This window comes from Sylvia atricapilla, chromosome 3 (genome assembly GCF_009819655.1).
Source record: "Sylvia atricapilla isolate bSylAtr1 chromosome 3, bSylAtr1.pri, whole genome shotgun sequence".
Taxonomy (NCBI): domain Eukaryota; kingdom Metazoa; phylum Chordata; class Aves; order Passeriformes; family Sylviidae; genus Sylvia; species Sylvia atricapilla.
The window spans coordinates 107,459,636-107,478,798 of record NC_089142.1 but is presented as its reverse complement, the minus strand read 5'-3'; the positions used below and the strand labels follow the sequence as shown (position 1 = coordinate 107,478,798).

Genomic DNA, 19,163 nt, shown 5'->3' with positions numbered 1-19,163 from the left:
TTTAATTTAATCCATACCTGAAAAAAAGATTGATTTTTTCGTCCACTCCCATGTCAGGTTTTAGGATGACATTTTGAAAGGAGACTTAAATATAAGATTTGGAATGTAAGACTTCAATATAAGACTTCAAATTCCAAACTTCTGGTTATTGGATAATTCCCAAAGAACTCTGTAAGCCATCCCCCTCTGAGGATTCCTCTAATGATTTTCAGTGTCTTGCTCACTGTGGTTCCATCAAAATCGTCCAGATTATTTACCAACCTCTTTTGTTTCAACTGCTGTGTGTGGGCCCTTGAATTATTCCTGGAGATCATTCAAAGGTTTGCAAGCAACGGGTTGGAAAACGGTGCTCAAAACCATAGGGAAATTAACTCTTATCTTAGATGAAGGCAGGTGCAATTAAATTAGATTAAATTCTGAGATGCTGAATGCATTACACTGATATAGTGGGAGTTTGATTAATTAACAGTTGTTCAGCATTTCTCAGCATTTGGCCCACTAATTTTGATATCAGATTGGAACGTAATTCATCTTTAATTACAGCTCGTGTCCTCCAGTACAGCTCTGTGCCACAACGTGCCTGTACACACCTTTAGCACCAAAGAGACCTTTTCATCTACAGAACTCCTCCTGTTCCTGAGGAAACATCCAGCCCAAGTTTGACATAAAATATTGAAATTAAATCTGAATGTCCCAGCATGTACTTCACACACAATTAACCTAGCAAATGCAAATTACTCTCCCGCATTAGCAAAGTAGGTCCCCATATCAAGCGGGCAGAGGATGAAAAGACAGAAAAGGAAAGATTACTTCAAAGATCATTCCTGCTTGAACTTGGTGACTAAACAAACTTCTTGCATATATGGTGTGCAAAAGAAGGTTCCTTATCAGGATTTTAATTAGTCTCTTAGGCCCAGTGTAGGAACACATGAAAGGACAGGCTTGCAAACACAGTCTGCAGAACAGGAAAGAGGGAAGTTAGCTAATGGTTATTTTTCCTATCCTTTAGGACAAGCAACACTGCCTTAATAGCAGAAAGTAGGACAAGAGCACAGCCCAGTGAAAATTAAATAGTCATTTCAACTATGCTGCTAATAAATTGGAGAAAAGCAGGGATGTTCTCTGAATTTACTGCAGCTGAACTTTGAAGTGTATCACAGATCTGCAGCAAAATTGGATTTCAGATGATTTAATGGCCATGAGTTTTACATTTCTTGGAATCCGAGTCAAATTGGTTATTTTAAAGTCTTGTAACTGGTGTTTGGCACATCCCTTACATCCTTCCCGTCAGGTTATATCTAGCTGTACCTGAAATGAGAGCCTTAGTGGAGATGTAATAAAAGAAAGTTTCTCTTTCACATCCCTAGAGAAAAGCTTGTTTTACAAGGAGATGTATCTGCTTCTTTGACTGCCTGCTGCTTCTGGAATTAGCAGCACACCACAGCACATCTGTCTACAAACACAGGCAGGGTGTTTTTCTGATTATTTCTTCCTTCTTAGATTAAATACTTCATCTAAGTATTACCACACTGTCACTTTGCAGGGCTTTTCTTTGGGAGCTGGACTCAGTAATTCTATGAGAAACTCTATGATCCTGTGGTATCAGTGTACCTGAGGTTCAGGATTCCTGCCTTCAGGTTTATAACATTCACCATTTAAAAACAATTTTCACATTATTCATTTGCAATGAGCCCTTGAGTCTGTGTTCCTCTGTCTTTGTTTGGGCTTTGTAAACTCTTTGCAACTAAGTCACAAAATACTTGCTTTCGCCATGACTTCCACTATTTATTTCATTATTTTTTTGTCATGATTCTTTTTTCATGCAAAGTTTGTTTTGCATTTTCTCTACAGTGTAAGAAGGCCTTAAATAAAAGCAAACTCCTCTTTGTTTAATGGCTGGCTGGTGGTGGTGGTGAACATTTGACCTCCTGCTCCCTGAGCCACATAAAAGCACTCATCTTTTTGAAATATTAATAATTTCTAACACCACGACTGTGGGAGTTTTCTGAGGACACAGCCCCTTTGCTGCTGTGCTCCAAATTATACCCAGGATTTTGAACTGATCTACCTATTTTAAACTCAAATTGTGGATGGAGCTGACTTCCATCTGGAAACTCTGCATTGAAAATAAAGGAATATGTTTCCCTAAAACCTTCAGCTGTGACTTTTAGCTCTCCTAAGTCCATTCTAGGTCTCCCTGGGAATTGATAAGCCAAATGAGGTCACTGTTGAGAGGAGATTCGTACAGCCTAACTCCAGTGTCTTGCTGCTTGCCCTGGAGATGTAAGAGGGGCATTTCCACAGACTGTCCGAGTAATAAATCCTGCTTTGGAACTGCCCACATTTTCACATCAGCAGTACAAGGAGCTTGGGCTAAACTTGACCCAAACTGAAGTGCCTTAGGCAGTGCCAGAGGTGAGCTGGAGTGTCTGCCCCTTAACCTCTCCAAAACTCCATCTGAAAAGTTAATTTTCTTCCTTCACGATAGCCAAGCATTTATTTGTTCTCATTTTAAAACTGAATCTTCATGTTTTCCAGGCTCTGAAGGCAGTACTTATGAACACCTTATTAAAAATGCTACTCCCACAAACTGCACCGCATCCTTCATATCATTTCATGGTTGACAGGCTCTGGGCTTAGTAGTACACATCCCCACGTGCACAAAAAGAAGCATGGCTCATTTTGCTGGAGGCACACTGAGTCTTAATCACCCTGGTGAATTGGGCCTGTGTTAGTCACACCAACTTCTGCCTCAAAAGGCTTTTGTTGTTTTCTGTAGAAAACTCCAGGTTGCTCTCTATCAGCTGCTTGTACCTTTTTTGATACAGAGACCACTATTTAGCGATAGTTAAATGCAAATCTGGCTTTAAGGTAGTAGTAGTCATCCTGATCTGTTCCAGAATTACTCACTTCTTGATTTCATTGGATTTCCTGTTTATTGGGCAACATGAGCTTTAGGTAAGAAGCTCTTTAGAGGAGCCTCTCCAGGGCAGAACAGAGACTGGGACTGATAAAATCTGCACTTTTTTTCACCTTCACCACTGTGTGCAGGACAATCTGTTCTTCATTATGCAACACCAGCTAAAATATTTAGCTGGAGTTTGCATAATTCCCTCATTTTCATTCTCTTACCACTCTCTCACTTTCTAAGCAAAATGGTGGTAATTTTTGTTAAAAAGGATCAAGTTTGCTTTCATAGAAGATGACCCCGATGCTATTGGTTGCAATTGAAATGATTACCTGAAGATGGATTTATTGAGAGGCACATTTTGTATGCCATTTATGGAAAAGTAGGATTGCATGTCAAAATACCCAAAGATAATCATTAAAGGTTAATAAAACATATCTTTCTATTAGCTTCTTTTCAAAATCAGTGCGTGCAATATATTATAATAACAACTGTGGTGATTTAGGCTTCTTAATACTGTCTCTTGGGAACATTCCAAAACTTTAATCTCATTATTCTTGTGAGGCTTGGGAGATAAGCAAGAGAAGAATACTTGTCAGATTCCCTGCTGACTTAATGAATATAAAACAAAGATACGTAGCCCATCTTCAGATTCAGGTTGTACTAAATACAGGATTTCTCTGTAAACGCTCTGTGTTTGTGAAACTGTCTCCACAAAATCAAAGGCTATCTTTAAGCCCTCAGAGAAACCCTGCTCACCAGATTTTTCCATTGTTAATTTCAGCACTTTTAATACATATATTTTTCTTGGTAACAGAAGTGTGAAATAGTTATATTATTAACTCAGTGTTAGAGAAGCTTTTAAAACAATGGTAATACAGTGAAGAGCCTATTTATTCAGCCAGTCTGTTCAGGACATTTTAGATAATAGTGGCCTAATAGTAGGGGTTGGTTTACATCTCTTTTTATACCACCCAGCAGTGTCAAGCAGTGGCTTTTCTATCTGTGAAGCAACTTCATTTCTGCAACTCCAATTTTCACAATTTAGCTGCGTTCTTTAGAGCCTGTTTTATGGTTGTCTTTACGTCACCTTCAGCAGCAGGAGGGGTTGCTCTGTCTGGGAGCCTCTAACAAAGCTGGTGTTACCTCCCCACAGGTCAAAGAGATCGTGGCTCAGCACACCAAGGAGTGGTCCGAGATGATCAACACGCACAGCGCCGAGGAGCAAGAAATCCGCGACTTGCACTTGAACCAGCAGTGTGAACTACTGAAGAAACTGCTCATTAATGCTCATGAACAACAAACCCAGCAGCTGAAATTTTCCCATGACAGGTGAGCAGGGCAGTGCTGCCTGATAATGAGGGCCTGGTTTAGGTCTGCTCTGTAAAATGCTTTAGTTTTATGCATTGGCAGCTCCTGTACTGCTGCCAAAGGCACTGGGCTGAATTCACAGTAGGAGTGAAAAAAGCAACCATACAAGGTTTAGGTAGTGTCCTGGTTAGAACGACAGGTGTCTGTCTGCCAGGGAAGCCGGGAACCTCTCTTGTAATGGAAAATGTGACCCCCTTCCCACAGAGCTGTGATAATTCCGAAATTATGGGGCTGTCAGGCAAAGATACGGGAAAACGAATAACAGTACTCCATCAGTATAGATCGATTGCTCCACTAGTATAAATGTATATGTATAACAAGGCAAACCAACCAACCCTGTGGCAGCGCAGCAGCAGCGAGCAGAGCCCAGCCCAGGCCCCGCCCCTTCCCCGCGCTGCAGTTCCGCTCACAGCCGCCGGGGGGCGCTGCCGGCTCCGGGCAGGGCGGGGGCCGTGAGTCCTCCGCGCCTGCAGGGGGCGCTGTGCCGAGAGCCCAGGCCCCGCCCCTTCCCCGCGCTGCAGTTCCGCTCACAGCCGCCGGGGGGCGCTGCCGGCTCCGGGCAGGGCGGGGGCCGTGAGTCCTCCGGGCCTGCAGGGGGCGCTGTGCCGAGAGCCCAGGCCCCGCCCCTTCCCCGCGCTGCAGTTCCGCTCACAGCCGCCGGGGGGCGCTGCCGGCTCCGGGCAGGGCGGGGGCCGTGAGTCCTCCGCGCCTGCAGGGGGCGCTGTGCCGAGGGCCGCGGCCCCTCAGGCGGCAATGGCGGGCTGGGCACGGAGGGGAGCTGCTGGGTGGCCGAGGAGACGTGGCAGAGACTCTGCAGCTGGAGCAGCAGCACTGGGGGGTCCCAGCCGGCTGTGGGGCTGCAGTGTAGTGAAAAACCCAGAGCGGTGGTGGAGAGAGGACAGGGCAGCCCCGCTCCGGAACACGGCCGGGAGAGGCTCCGGGGAGAGGCAAGGGCCTGGGGCCTGGGTTATCCCCTGAGGCACCCCAGCACACGGTGAGGCTCCTTTCCACTGAGGCCCGGGGTTCATAAGGTCCCAGTGCCACAGCTGCCCTTAAGAGCAGAGCCTCACTCTGGTAGGAGAATAGAGCAGGAGACAGAACCCCGCAGTGGTGCAAGTCCTTCCCACAGCAGCCACAGCCTGTCTCCCCTTCAATCCTGCCAGTGAGGGGAGCCCAGCCCCTCATCCCCCAGCCGAGATCTCCCGTTATCTTTGCCCCTCCGAAAGAAAGCCCCTCAGCTAGGAAAGTTACCTGAACCATTCCCACACATTGACCATTTCTTTTGTTTCTCTTAAGTACCCGGTCCTTATCGTCTCTTAGCAACAAATGGGACAAAATTCTCTGAGAGAAAGAAAAAAGGGAAAATCGTAACCTCCAACAGGTAGATGTAGGAATGGGCTTCTTACCTGATTTAGATCATCTGAACTTCTTTAAAGGCAGAAGGGGTGATGGAAGCATTGATAGTTTGCATTGACTTTACCCAGAAATTTCGATCCAGAGGCTAGAAACTGATAAGTATGAAATATGGAAATATCCTTTGGAGCTGCTGTCAGCTGTAGACTCATGTTTATAGCACTGGTGGCTGTAAGAAGGATCCATGTGAAGTGAGGTCAAAAGGGATAGCAGGATAAGCTACGTTAGACTGATGTGTTATCTTCATACAATATCCTGCTATAATCACACAGAAAATGCTACATGACACTAATGCTTTTGTAATTAACCATCCTGCCTATTTGAAATCAAATGAAATTAAATGCACATTATAGTCATAGTGCTAAAAATGCTAGTAAGTAGAGGAATAATTTTTTTATCCTGTGTTCTATTATCCAAGGCAGCCTGAAAGCATATGAACATCAAATATGAGTGTACACATAATATATGTATTCATATGTAGATTTGTATGTAATTGTGGGGTTATAATATAAAAAGCATGGGGGAAAAGAAAAGAGATAAAACACATTTGAAGAAGGAATTGAAATGATTTTTTTAAAATTCCTGAGTGAAAAAGCAGCTCATCTTTGCATCAGAGAGAGCACATGCTGAGAGCTGCAAGCTTTTCATCCAGCAGAGAATTGTCCCAGCAAAGGGCGTGTAGTGAGCTCATCTTTATGTTAATCTCTGTGTTAACCCTTCTATTCAAGCTCTCCTGCAAAACACACCAAGTCAAATATGGAGTCCAAAAATTGTAAAATTACTATACAAATCCATCATTCAAAAATTATTAGACAGAGAAAGGTGCAGTCCTTCATTCTGTACGTCTAAACCATACTTGGCTGCATCAGCCCAGGAAATCACATCACTTTCTCTTTTTTTGAGTCTTTTTTCCATCTTGCTTGGAAGATAATTTACTGATTTATGGCCTGTAAAAGTAAATTTTTTGTTTTCCATACATATTTCCACATTCTCTTAACTTTGCTAGAAACTGTCATTTCAGACCACTGGTATATATATACAGTAAGGCAAAACTTAAAATGTTTTAAAAGCTTTATTCTCATCATTTTAGTCTTTGGGTTTAGAATTTCTATATCTGTACATTGTTTAAACATCCCTCTAGCATTTCTTGTATATAATTTTTATATTCTTAGCCATGGATTTTGCTTTCTTATTAGAAGTCACTTGTGTTCAGTCCATGTATTGCTCTGTGTTTAAAGCTATTAAGAACCAGATGTGAAAATTTTCATCCTGATAAATACCAAGGACTCTCTTTGCTCAGCTTTCCCAGGAGTACACCCTTCAATATTCTTTCTGCTTTTTTCATTGCAGTTTAGTATGTTTCTGCTTATTTGGGAATTATGTGCAGACAGGGGACTTTCCTGCTTAAAACAAACTTAAAACTGTGTCTGAATCTATGAATATTTCAGAAGAATTTGGACTGTGAAATATTGAAATGTGAATAATAATGCCCCAAAGAGACTTCACACTTCATAATTTGTAAACTTTTTAGTCTAATATCTGGTATGTAGGAAGACATGCATTTATCTCTAGAGGCCAGGAGACAATTCAGTTACATCCATAGGAAAAACGGGACCTGTGTGAGGGCAGCATGGGAGTGGAGCAGGCTCTCAGCAGGCTGTGCTCACCACTTCCCTCTCTCTGAGCTGGGTAATGAGTTGGGTATCACAACAGAGGGCACAGAGCAGGTAGCAGAGATCAATAATCTAAAATGATGCAGTTGCCTGCTGTAGGGAAGGTGCTTTCCCCCCCATGTGCAGCACAAAAGGCAATTTCTGTCTGTGCTTGGGGCTCATTTAAAAGCAAAGCAGAAGGCAGCAGATATTACTAAAAACCTGAAGCTTATTGAGCTCCAGGGGTGCTGAGCTCGGTGCCTCCCCAGACTGAGTTACCTTGGCTGATCTGGATGTGGTGATCCTGCAGCAGTTCAGAAACTGGGGACTTGAGGCTGTTATTCACAAGCATTATGTACTCCAGATAAAATAACCTGAGAGAGAAAAAAAATTGTATGGTGGGGTTTTTTTAATAGAAGAAGAGATTCCTATTTATTCAAACAATACAGGTGTCAGAAAATGACATGTTAATGCACTTTGATGTCATCTAAATATATATATAAATTCCAAGGAAAGACTTACATGCTTAAAGTTAAGTATCCCTTCAAAAGACATGTTTGTATAAATTTCAGAGGTGCAGTCACTATGACTCAGTAGGGAATCAGCAGCTAAATCTTACAGTGCCACATTTTTCAGAATCCTTTTTTCTTGGTTTTTTTTTTTTTTTTTTTCTTTACCATCCTGGCTTATCCACTTCTTCCAGTTCCATGAATCACCACTGCTTGTGGGAGGGAGAGTGTTTTTGCTGGAGACAACGTGATGTGTTGACCCTTTCAGCCACCTCCATGGCCAGTGCCTCATTTCTAAATCATCAGTGATGCACAGTTATCCTCTAATCCTCTTAACTGCTTCCTCTCTAAAGTTGTATCTGATGCAAACAGGCTAAGTCAGTTTGTACACCTACACTAACTTTTTTCATATCCTTCAGCACAGTAATCAAAATAAATTATTTCAGCGTTCCTTGTAAGACAGTGTGCTTGAAAATCACTTCAATTTCAGTATAGAAAATAAAAGCTTTCATTTGGAGAAAGGATTGTTGGAGCAAAATATGTTCTCAGCACATCATTTTTTTAGAACCTGGACTAATTTTTGCTGTGATACCACTGCTTTTAAAACTATGTTCAGGAAATGTTTAGCTTTATGAACTCTTGGAGGGGAAAAAAAAAAATAAGGTACCACACAGTTCTTTAATAAAAATTTTCCAGAAGCTCTCTCATTTCACAAGAAAGGCTAAAAGGTTCACTGAGCCAGAAGGAGAAACCAAACACAAGCCTGACCATGGTTTAAACCACTCTTTTCAGGCACAAAGTAGAAGTTTTAAAAGTCAATCAGCTCTTACTACAACTAGCAAGTATTATTACTGTTAATATTGCTGTTACCTTCTGAGTGCAGGATTTGTAAATTTTTTGGCAGTTTTAAAGGACAAATTGCATTTTCTAAATGGCTGATAGTAGCTCGTACTAGGACAACTCATAGTAGGGAGAAAAGGGAGTATTTCACAGCCTCTTACAATATTCAAAGTGTAAAAATGCTTTAAGCTGGTCTTTCAGATTATATTCTCTGGAATAAATGGAGATTTCTGGAAGCCTGCTCAAACTGTGTAAATTCTACCCAAGGGAAGGGAATTTTTATGTTGTTTGTTCTTTCCTCTTGCTTAATACTTCAAGGAAAAAGTAACCACAGTGTAGAGGAACCCAACCTCCACAACAGCTGGAACTTAGGCATTAATGACTGTGTTTGGTTTTGCCCAGGGAAAGCAAGGAGATGCGTGCCAACCAGGCTAAAATATCCATGGAGAACAGCAAAGCCATTAGCCAAGACAAATCTATCAAAAACAAAGCTGAAAGAGAGAGGTGAGTATCCCTTCCTGACAGGGGAAAAATGCTGTCCAAGGCTGACAAGGTAAGTCATGGATTAATTCCATTAAAACCACACTTTTAGGTATGGAAACGAGGTCTGAATTGTGCTGGATATATTTTTAGATGACCGTTTTGGAAAAAAATGGTAATTTTCTCATATTTATCCTTTTAATAACTCTGATGCCCTGATCATCTTTGACTGACTAGAGTAGGTCCAATCACACTATTAAATTTTAATTATTGTACTTCAAGAGCATTATTTTTTTTTTTTGCTTTTTCAGTGAAATGAGGGCCTGACTAAGAAGGGAGTAAAAGCAGAATCTACACGATGAATTCTTACAAGCCTTTGGGGTTTCCCCTTTGCTTTGGCCTTGCCATCTGGCTCATTCTTTCCTTTTTTACATCCCCTACTTGGCACTGAGTTATTTTGGTCCCAAAGCCTGAACCAAGTCCCTTGAGTGCTGCACACTCCCTGCTCAGCAGGCAGATGAGTTGTCAGAGACCTTAGTAACCGTTTGCTTTGTGGTGTGAGACCTCACAGATAAACCTGTTCCCAGATCCAAAAGCACGTCTGGTTTGTGGGCTGATTCAACTGCTGGAACTGTTTTTGTTCTCTGTCATGGCAGAAATCTTCACAAGATATACTTAAGTTATTTTATGTAACTATTAATTGTATATTTATTTTATTATACTTATTTTATAAATACAAATATTTATTATATTTATTTTTGCATAAATAACAGCTTTAAGAAGCTTGCAGTATTAATAAGCATAACTTTGCTTGTGATCATCAGATGATTTTTTTCTGTTACCACTCTTAAGACACACAGCAATTTTTATATACCAAAACAGACAGCAGAGTGCAGCAATTAAACTTTTTTTAAATTAATTAAACTTTTTTTTTTTTGAGTTCTGACCACCACTCCTGAGTAAGGAAAAAGCAAACTTCATTCACAACAGTCAGGTCTTCAATTGTACTGCCAGTATACTTGGAAATCTCTAAGTGTGAAGTTCTGTAGCCAGAGGAGTGTACAATTTGCCATTAGTCCCACCTAGTACAGAGAATCAGAAAACAAAATACACCTTAAGAGTTCGTGATTCTCTCTATTGTTGCCTTTGGGTTTCTTTTTTTCCAATGAGTCTTCATGGAGAACATTTGTATTTTTTCAGGCGAGTCAGAGAACTGAACAGCAGCAACACGAAAAAGTTCCTGGAAGAGAGGAAAAGGGTAACTATAACCTTGACAAGTCACTGGGCACTGTTTCTGGATATTCTTTTTCATTCCTCTGTATTGAGGATCCAGCTCTTATAGATTTTTGTCTTTGCTTTGTTGCACATACTTGTAGTGTAGATCTGACATCTATACAAGGTGAAGCTGTTTTGAATTAAAATAATTACTGTTAATTCCTGTGCGTTTGCCAAGTCTGTGCATTCTGTGCAATATGTATAATATGTATCTATTAGGTATATTTATTAATAGTATAGTAATATTAAACTTTTATTAAGATTAGGTGATGTACTAGGCCTCCTGTGATGTTTTATGCCACCTAAATGGGGCAGGATAACATGTATGTGTGTATCTCTCAAGCAGGTTTTTATTTCATTTGTTAATAATGTGTTATATTCTCTTCCCCCCCATTATTTTCTCTCAATCACAGCTGGCAATGAAGCAGTCGAAGGAAATGGATCAGTTGAAAAAAGTTCAACTTGAGCACTTAGAAGTCTTGGAGAAGCAGAACGAGCAGGTATCTTGTTTTAAAGGCTTAGGAGAAAAGCAAGCTAGAGAAAACAGTAGAGTAGAATCCTTCTGAATGTAAATCCTTACCAAAATGGGGACTTTTCATGGTCACTGAGCCTATTTTGGGAGTCAAAATGAAGAGGTGAGGTGACTTAAAGGATGATACAGCACCAGATTTGTTTCTGCTGAGCCTGTGGGAGGTGAAGTGCTCAGCCAGAGTGGCCTTTCAGCCATTCAGCCACACTGATGCTCGTTAGCCAGATATGACAGTCATTAAGGACCCAGCAGATCCATTTTAATTACTCCCCAAAAGCAACTCAAGCAAATCGGTTTCCTTCATTTTGGAGCTTACATTTCTAGTACTGATTAAAAAATTAGAGGTGAGACGTGCCCAGAGCATCTCTGAACTCAGAGACAGTGAGTTTGGACTGAATTCTAGAGATGTACAGCAGCATGGGGAATTTTATCTGTACTAGTACACCCTTTCCTAATTAAAATACCTTATTATTTTCTGCTAGTTTATAAGAACCCCCCCCCCTTTTTTTTTTTTTTAATTGAAAAACTACTTGGCAAGGAAAAGAAAATTCTAATCTTATTTCTGGTGGAAGCAACACTATATTCTGAGCAGCTCCCTTGCTGAAAGGTTGAGCCAGAAGAGCTGGAATAATTGCACGGAGTTGCAGTACTGCACTTAAAAATGTAAACTGCAAGGGGAATATACCCAGCAATTCAGTGAGGTGAGAGAGAAGGGGAGCATTTAATATCACTACTTTCTATTTAATACCCATTCTTCTTAAGGGTTATGTACTCACTTTGTTTGGTAAATGTTCAGAACTTGAACTCTCTGGAAGACACCATAATACGAATTAAAGACATTTTGCAGAGAGATAGGGAAGGGAATAGTACAGGCAAATCAAGTATTTCCACTGCCAGGAGAGAGTCCTACAGGCCCAAAGCTGCAGCCTGGGCAACTTCCAGGGGTGACAGCACTCTAAGATCTCAGGTGGCTGCTACCACCAAGCCCCAGCCACCACGGCTCTGCTGATGGCTCCACCTCCTCCTGGATAAAAACCGCAAGTCTCACTCTGAGCTCTCACAGGGTTGTTGTGGGTGCCATCTCCAGCATCCAGCATGAATGGGTCTGTCAGTCAGTCTGCTCTTGAGCAGGATCTAAAGGCAAGGAGGCAGGATCTGGAGGAGGAAATTGGGTCATGGCAGATCTGTAGTGTCACTGTGACAGCTGACAAAAAAATGATGGGCTTGATCCAGAGCTATGGTGTTATCGGTTCTTTCTTTCCATTGGCTTCAGAGAGTTTGGGATCCATTTTGTAAAACGCATAAGGAGAGGAGAGAATGGTTCTGGTTGTGCTTTTGACTATAATGTGATAACCACGTTCTGTATAAGCGAGCTGGGATAATTGTGAGTCACTGAAGGGTCACCCCTTTAAACAATTAGATACACCTTCACCTGGGCTTACAGCTCTGCAGCTGAGGGATGGCAACAGCCAACCTGGGCTTGTTCATTTGCCATTTAAGTCAGATAAATCATCAGTTATTAAATGGAATAAGCTCCTCCATGTGCTGGTTAGCACTTCTGTGTGGGCCTGTGGTGGCATCTGCCACAGGAGTGGTCCTTAACAGCTTTTTAACTCACTCTAATTTGATCCATCTGAGGGAGGATGTGTTTCCATGTGTGCTGTTTGGACCATTTCCTTGTAGCCCCAAAAGTGCACCAGTGCAACCCCCAGCTGGCTCTGGTATCACTGTTATATACACTGACGTGTGAAAGTTACTTGAATCCAGGTGGTATTTGTTTAATGAGGATTTTGAAATGCTTTTTTTTCCTGATTAAACAAGACAAGAAAATTTTCATACAAATATACAATGGAGAAAAGTAGAATTATGGGTGGAAACAGCCTTCAGTACAAACTGTTATAAATTTAAATTTGTTTTGTTTTATGTATGTTTTTCTTGCATTAGTTTTTCAATCTCACTTCAGTTTTCATTCATTTAATTTGCTTCTTGTTGTATTACTCGATTTTGACATTTTTATTTTTGTACAAACAGCTTTTGAAATCCTGTCATGCAGTGTCTCAAACACAAGGTAGGATGGATGTATAATAAGCAAACTATTATTTCAGTGTGCTTTCCCTCTAAATTAAATCATTATCATTGGAGCCCTCCTTGTAAATGCAACCATTGGGAAGTGCCATTGACATAGTGAGCACAGTGCTAATCTTGTTTGCACACAGATATTTGAGCCTGACACAATATTAACAGCATTTTGTGCTTTAGCATCTGAAATTCAGATGAATATGAACAGTGATGCACAGAGGAAATATTTAGAGATTAACTTGTACATTAGCTGCTGTTACTGCAAGATCTGCTTAGAGTTCTAAATTGTGTCTGTATGAGTGTCTATTGATCTAAGAAAAGTATTTTAGTGTTAACACACATATGATTAACTGCTAATGCTGATAGTCAGACAAAGGGTATCCAAATATATTAGTATGGTAATAAAATAAGTAATTCCACACTAAGAATACCGTAATATAGAATAGATGGCTGGAAATAGCTTCCTAGTGTCTGTGGAAGAGCACTTTAAATTTCACTTCACATTCCAACGTGTTACAAGCTCTGGCAATTACACTTAATGATATGGCTGTGGTGCTGTGGCTTCCTAAATAATCGTTGCTCCAAGAAATCCCTATTAACCCCTGTCTTTCTAAGGGAAAGAGCTGCACTGGGCTGGAACATCCCCTTGCACAGCACTGCCTGATTTGAATTACTCCCTTGAACTGATAACATCTTACACTACTGACAGCACCCACTGTAACAACATTTTTTTATGGACACATAATAATGAAAAGGACTATCATTAGGCTAGGGAATTAAAAAAAAAAAAAAAAAATCTTCATTTACTGCATGTGTTTCCCAGCTTGTGTGAGATCTCAGTAGAGAGCACCCTGAAAGCAGAGTCCCTTGGCTGCCCCTGACCCCATGGCTCCGCTGTAGGTTCCAGAGGCATGTCCTCTTGTGCTGGTGTGTTCACATCAGAATACACTCTCTGACCCAGCCTCAGAACGGCAAAAACAAGATCCTGCTCCTCTGCTAGATGCTAATGTGGTCTTTGAAGCCAGGTTCTGTAAAAGAATTCCGTACACAATACGCTGGGACATGGAATATTTATAGGACACTGTGCCTGTAGTCAAGTCACAAGCCTGAAACGTGAAATGTGTGAGTCACTAAGAAAAAAACACAGGGTTTTGTTTTATTTGAATGTTTCATTTCACACACAGGCAAAATCAAGCCATTTCAGAAGAGGTTGTCCATATTGATTTATTTGTTATGTTTCCATATTTTCATGTTAAAATTATTTCTTCATTACTTTCAAGCTTTTAAGTCATTTAAATGGAGAACGTCAATTAATTTTTAATCATATTTATGATGGTTGCTTTGCTGTTATCATAATTATTTTTTTCCCCCAAGAAGATGATGAGGATGATAAAGCAAGTGCAGGGCTAGATTTTTCAAAAAGGCAGGTATGTCACATCTGCATAAAGCCACATTTACCTTGAAAAGGAAGAGAGGTGCACCCTCATTACTTTAGACGTACATCTGCCCATTTTCACTTATGCACACTTGTGTTTGAACATCCAGAATAGGTGACTCCTTAAGTAGCAGCTTGTATAGCAAAGTTCCCTGTCTAAGCAAGTTTGGAACTTCGAGGGGAACATAGTTTATATAAATCAAGTCCCCTAACAGTTATTCCCTTCATGATGGATATACAGCAATTACACCAAAGAAAATAGCAGTTTGGATTGTCTCTTCCTAAAACTTGCCCTAATGCTCCTGAGTTTGATTGGATAGACAGGTTAGATTGCCCTGTGGGTCAGTTTGTTCAGGGTCCTTGGGGTGTGGATTTAAATAACTTCCAGACTGAGAGCCCCTAGGGAAACCGGAGGTGCTGACTCTCAGTTCCTTTAAACTGCAGAATTTTGAATCAAAACACATTAACAGGAGGAGAGAGTCTGGTCGTGTGTGCCTCTGAGAAAGAGAGAGGAAGGGAATTTAAAAAGTGCCCTCTGAGAGGGGATTCCCAGGCTAGGCACCATTTACACACAGAGCTTTAACTGCCTGCAGAGCCCGAGGCAGGCAGGGTTTATAGTGAGGTCTGGCATGTATTCATTGCTGAATTTTGCATAATGCATTTGGATACAGTTTAAGGTGGATTCAGGGTGCGTAATACCTAGCAGTATTCTAACCCTGAAGTGAAAAACACATCCTCTGTAATCATAAGGATCTCCAGGTCAGATAAAAATTATTTTTAAAAGGATACTATTTTTAGAAAATACTACTTAGCAATTCTTGCCTGCTGCAAGGGAGATGTTACACTGATGGATTTTTGTCATTCCTTGTCTTTATGAAAGAAACAAGTCCAAATCATAGATGAATCTCCAGCATTAACACATTGCACTATTCTCACAACAGCAGTAAGAATACATTCCCAGGTATTTCCTATCTGGAGAAACAGTAAATTGGCATCTGCTTCCCCAAACTTCTTCCCCAAAGCTGAGGCTTCTGCATTTTATCACACACTTCTTTAGAAAGTCAACCCATGACTCCCAGAATAGAACAAAAAAATACTTCCTAAGAATTTGTAGATACAAGGATTACATCCAATTTTGTAAACAGAGTGACATGGGGTGGGGGGACAAGGGGTCTAAAAATAATGTTGTTACCTATCTCGTCAGTGTGTTTTGCCTGCGTTTCACTCAGACACTCATGTGAAATGTGCTTCATTGGGAGCAAAAGGTCTAATGCAACGCTTCATGCGGTTATTTTGGATTGCAGGCAAAGGAGATGCAGCAGATGGTGAAGCTGGAAGCAGAGATGGATCGCAGGCCAGCAACAGTGGTTTAAAGCCTCAACAAGCAAATTGAAGTTGGAGAGCACAGCAGCCTTAAAATAAGAGCAAAATTTAAAATAACATTGCTGAGGTTGAAGAGTGGGCTTTTAGTTTGGTTTGGTTTGTTTTTGGCAGGGGTTTGTTTTGGGCTTTTTGTTCTTGATATATCAAGTGTAGCTTACGGACCACCAAGTCTTAAGGTTTGCATTGTTTCTTTTTTAACACTGGGCACTGAATTTCCTTTGTTGGATTTCATTAAGAATTTCCTTTGTTCAGACCCGAAGATTAGGAGAGATTTTTAAACCCTGTCCTGTTCTCCTTTCTGTATCTCACCAGGCACATTGCCTGCGTCAGAATCACACGATCAGAGCCTCGAAACACAGGAGATACCTTTGACATCAGATGGCAACAAAGCTGTAGCTCGGGTCGTGTAATCTCCCATTTGTGTTCTCATGTGTGGTGTGCTGTGCAGAAAGCCCACGCTGCCAGACCCTGCCATGCCATGCCTTGTCAGACGCTCAACACCTGATGTCCCTGAGCCCACGGAACTGGACCTTATACCAAGTGATAATTAGGATAGTAAGGAGTTGAGTTTGGGTGATTTTAAATTATATTTCAAGTGGCGTTTTTTCAGGCAGCAGACAGCAGGCAGTCGTAAGGTAACTGTGTATATTCAAAAGTACAGTGTGTACAAAATCATCGGCCAAATTCATCGGCTGCAGCAGTAACTTGACAGGGTATTTCTGCAGCCCAATGATGTCATTCACAAGTGCCATATCAGCTCTATCATGTCTGAGAGGAGCCAATATCCTGTAGAAGTTACTGCAGTGGATAACCTGAGGGAAATACAGTGTATTCGTGCCAAAACTGATCAGTGCTCTAAGGAATTACGTATTAGGCACTTTAAGAAAAGTTTACATCCTACATTGCTTGTATAGAAATTGCATTTTGATCCTGTTGCTGCAGATCCCGGATTCTACAGTTCACTGTAACTTAAAAGATTGTTTAAATGGCTTTTGGCAAAAAGTTTGTAACTGTGAAAATGTAAAAAGTATTTATACACTTGGGAAACACAACATTGTAGAAAATCACATACATGTTGCTACGTGATAAAATTAGTAAACAGAAATGCTAAGAGTATGTTTGCATGTGATACAAATGCTACTAGGGCTGTAATGCCTACTATATGACCACAGTCATGCTACTAGCTGGTAAATACTGAGTAAATGTATGGCACAGAATATTGTTTGATTAATTACAAAGACTTTTAGCATTACAAGGTCTCTATATATATGTGTGTATATTAATTACGTGGGCATTCTTGATACTTGTAGTAAAAGAGAAGTACATAACTAATTTAATTTTACACAGAAGTATTTATGCAGATTTTCAGAATTTCATATCAGGAATAACCTTTTTATGTCCATTAGATATAAAACCAATTTGCTAATGTGTTAATTTGCATGTTTCCAGAGCTTGCTGTAGTTATATTGCAAAACAATGCATGTAAGCATTCGGCTTAGAATTTGTCCATGCTGCCAATTCAAAGATGACTGCATGGAAAACTGGTAGTTTAGAACAAATCAGATTTCTGATTTCAATGTACTAAGCACCAATTACTTTGTTGTATATGCTTGTACAAACAAATTCTGCATATTCCTATAAACAAAATAAATGAAGAGAGATAATTATGTTATTGTCAGTCCTGAGATGAAACTTTCAACTTCTCTAATAAAAACCTTAAAAATTCAAATCCTTTAGTTTTGACTGCAGTAAATTGTGGGGTGGTGGTGTTATAAATTGCAGATTTTTAGCAAGCTGTACTTCCTGTAAAAATGTGCATAGTGTAAATATATTTCTAACACAGCTTATTTATTCAAATAAGTCTTTTTTGGTTTTTAATTTTATGTAAGTGATAGAAGCATTGTGCAGCACTAGAGAACTGCCCCAGTGGAGTGTAGCAGCACAACCTGGAAAAGCAGCAACCTGAGTGCAGCGTAGCAGCAACTGAGACAAAGGTCAGTGAATCCTTAGGTGTTTAAAGCAGGGCTTAAGCAGACTTGTGATGTGTATTCAGAATTCCCATTCTGATGCCACAGCCTATGAAGGCAGCTTCTGGTCCTTTATGATCCATAATGTTTTAAAACACAAGTTGTGTACTCAGAGCAGCTCTCTAAGCCTGGCTCAAGTGCTGAACAGAGCTGGGAACAGACGTGTTTTCAGAGCATGCTGGATAGAATGTTTGTTAAGATTTTTATTTTAATTAAAAATGTCCTCTAAAACAGAGCTGGTAGAGACAGTGCCATGAGCTGGAATTTCACACTGTTGCCTACTGCAGTAGTTTTTAGCTTGTAAAGAGAAGCAAATGACAGACCAGGCATGGAGAGAAGCGGATGGTGAAGCATCTTAGGCTCAGTTAAAGTCTGGCTGGAAAGCCCTGCCCTACTGTTAAAGAAACAACTAGAAATGGAGGGCTTGGGTTCAGCCCACAGCCCTCCCTGAGGAAGATCAAACCCACCTATTTAATTCCTTGGTGAGCATCTCATCCCTCAGGGGAAAACACAGGTTTTGGAAGGACAGAAAATACTGTCCAGAGCCTCAGTCTGAGTCTGTGCTCCCTGCTCAGCCAGGGGCGAGAGACATCCATCAATTCAGACAGAAAAATGGGCTTCTGTGAAACTGCAGAGTAGGAAACCTCAGCTGCCAGGCTCAGCTCCCCACACTGATACGTATTTCATCCACTGACAATTTAACATAAAATGCAGGCAGTAGTTTGAAATTAAGTGATGAATTTTGTCGGCTAAGTGTTTTGAAATACTGTTTAAGCAGTATTTGATTCAAAAATTATTTGAAGTTTGGCCGCTAATGTAATGAGGTGAGAATTTCCATTGAGATGAAATAGGCTAATCAATTTGAACATTGATACTGAGTTAAAGCAGTTTAAAATGTCATTCCCTGCCAGGGTGATAGATTCCACTTCAGTGAAATTTCATCGAGGGAAGTGGCAGATTTTCCCTCTCTCAGTCGCTTCAGATGAATTCAGCTCAGCTGTGATGGGGAGGGTCATGACATCCTGGCCTCATAGGCAGCCTGCTATTCTTTCACTTCCAGTAATTTGGGGCTTGGTCATTAACTTGGCTGTTTCCAGGTGGGGGCCTATTTAACCCCTGCACCACCTGAGCACTGTTAAACTGCAACACCGGAGACTCAAAGTACCCCTCAGGGGCTGTTTTCCTTGCAGACTCCAGGGGCTGCCTGTGAAACCAGCTGCAAGTGGCAAACATAAATGGATGTAGAGCCCTGTTCCTGCTGG

At 40.9% G+C, this 19,163-nt stretch overlaps 1 protein-coding gene across 3 annotated transcripts in view; it reads left to right on the top strand.

Annotated features, from left to right (window-relative positions):
- Positions 1-17,603, top strand: part of PLCB4 (phospholipase C beta 4) — a 186,766-nt gene extending 169,163 nt beyond the window's left edge. For all 3 annotated transcript variants that reach the window (XM_066316540.1, XM_066316541.1, XM_066316542.1), the window contains 6 exons: positions 4,065-4,240; positions 9,096-9,197; positions 10,374-10,431; positions 10,862-10,948; positions 13,009-13,045; positions 15,796-17,603. In XM_066316540.1, coding sequence (XP_066172637.1) covers positions 4,065-4,240; positions 9,096-9,197; positions 10,374-10,431; positions 10,862-10,948; positions 13,009-13,045; positions 15,796-15,884 — 549 coding nt within the window. In that variant the 3' untranslated portion in view covers positions 15,885-17,603. The remainder of the gene's footprint in view (positions 1-4,064; positions 4,241-9,095; positions 9,198-10,373; positions 10,432-10,861; positions 10,949-13,008; positions 13,046-15,795) is intronic.
- Positions 17,604-19,163: the final 1,560 nt, after the last annotated feature.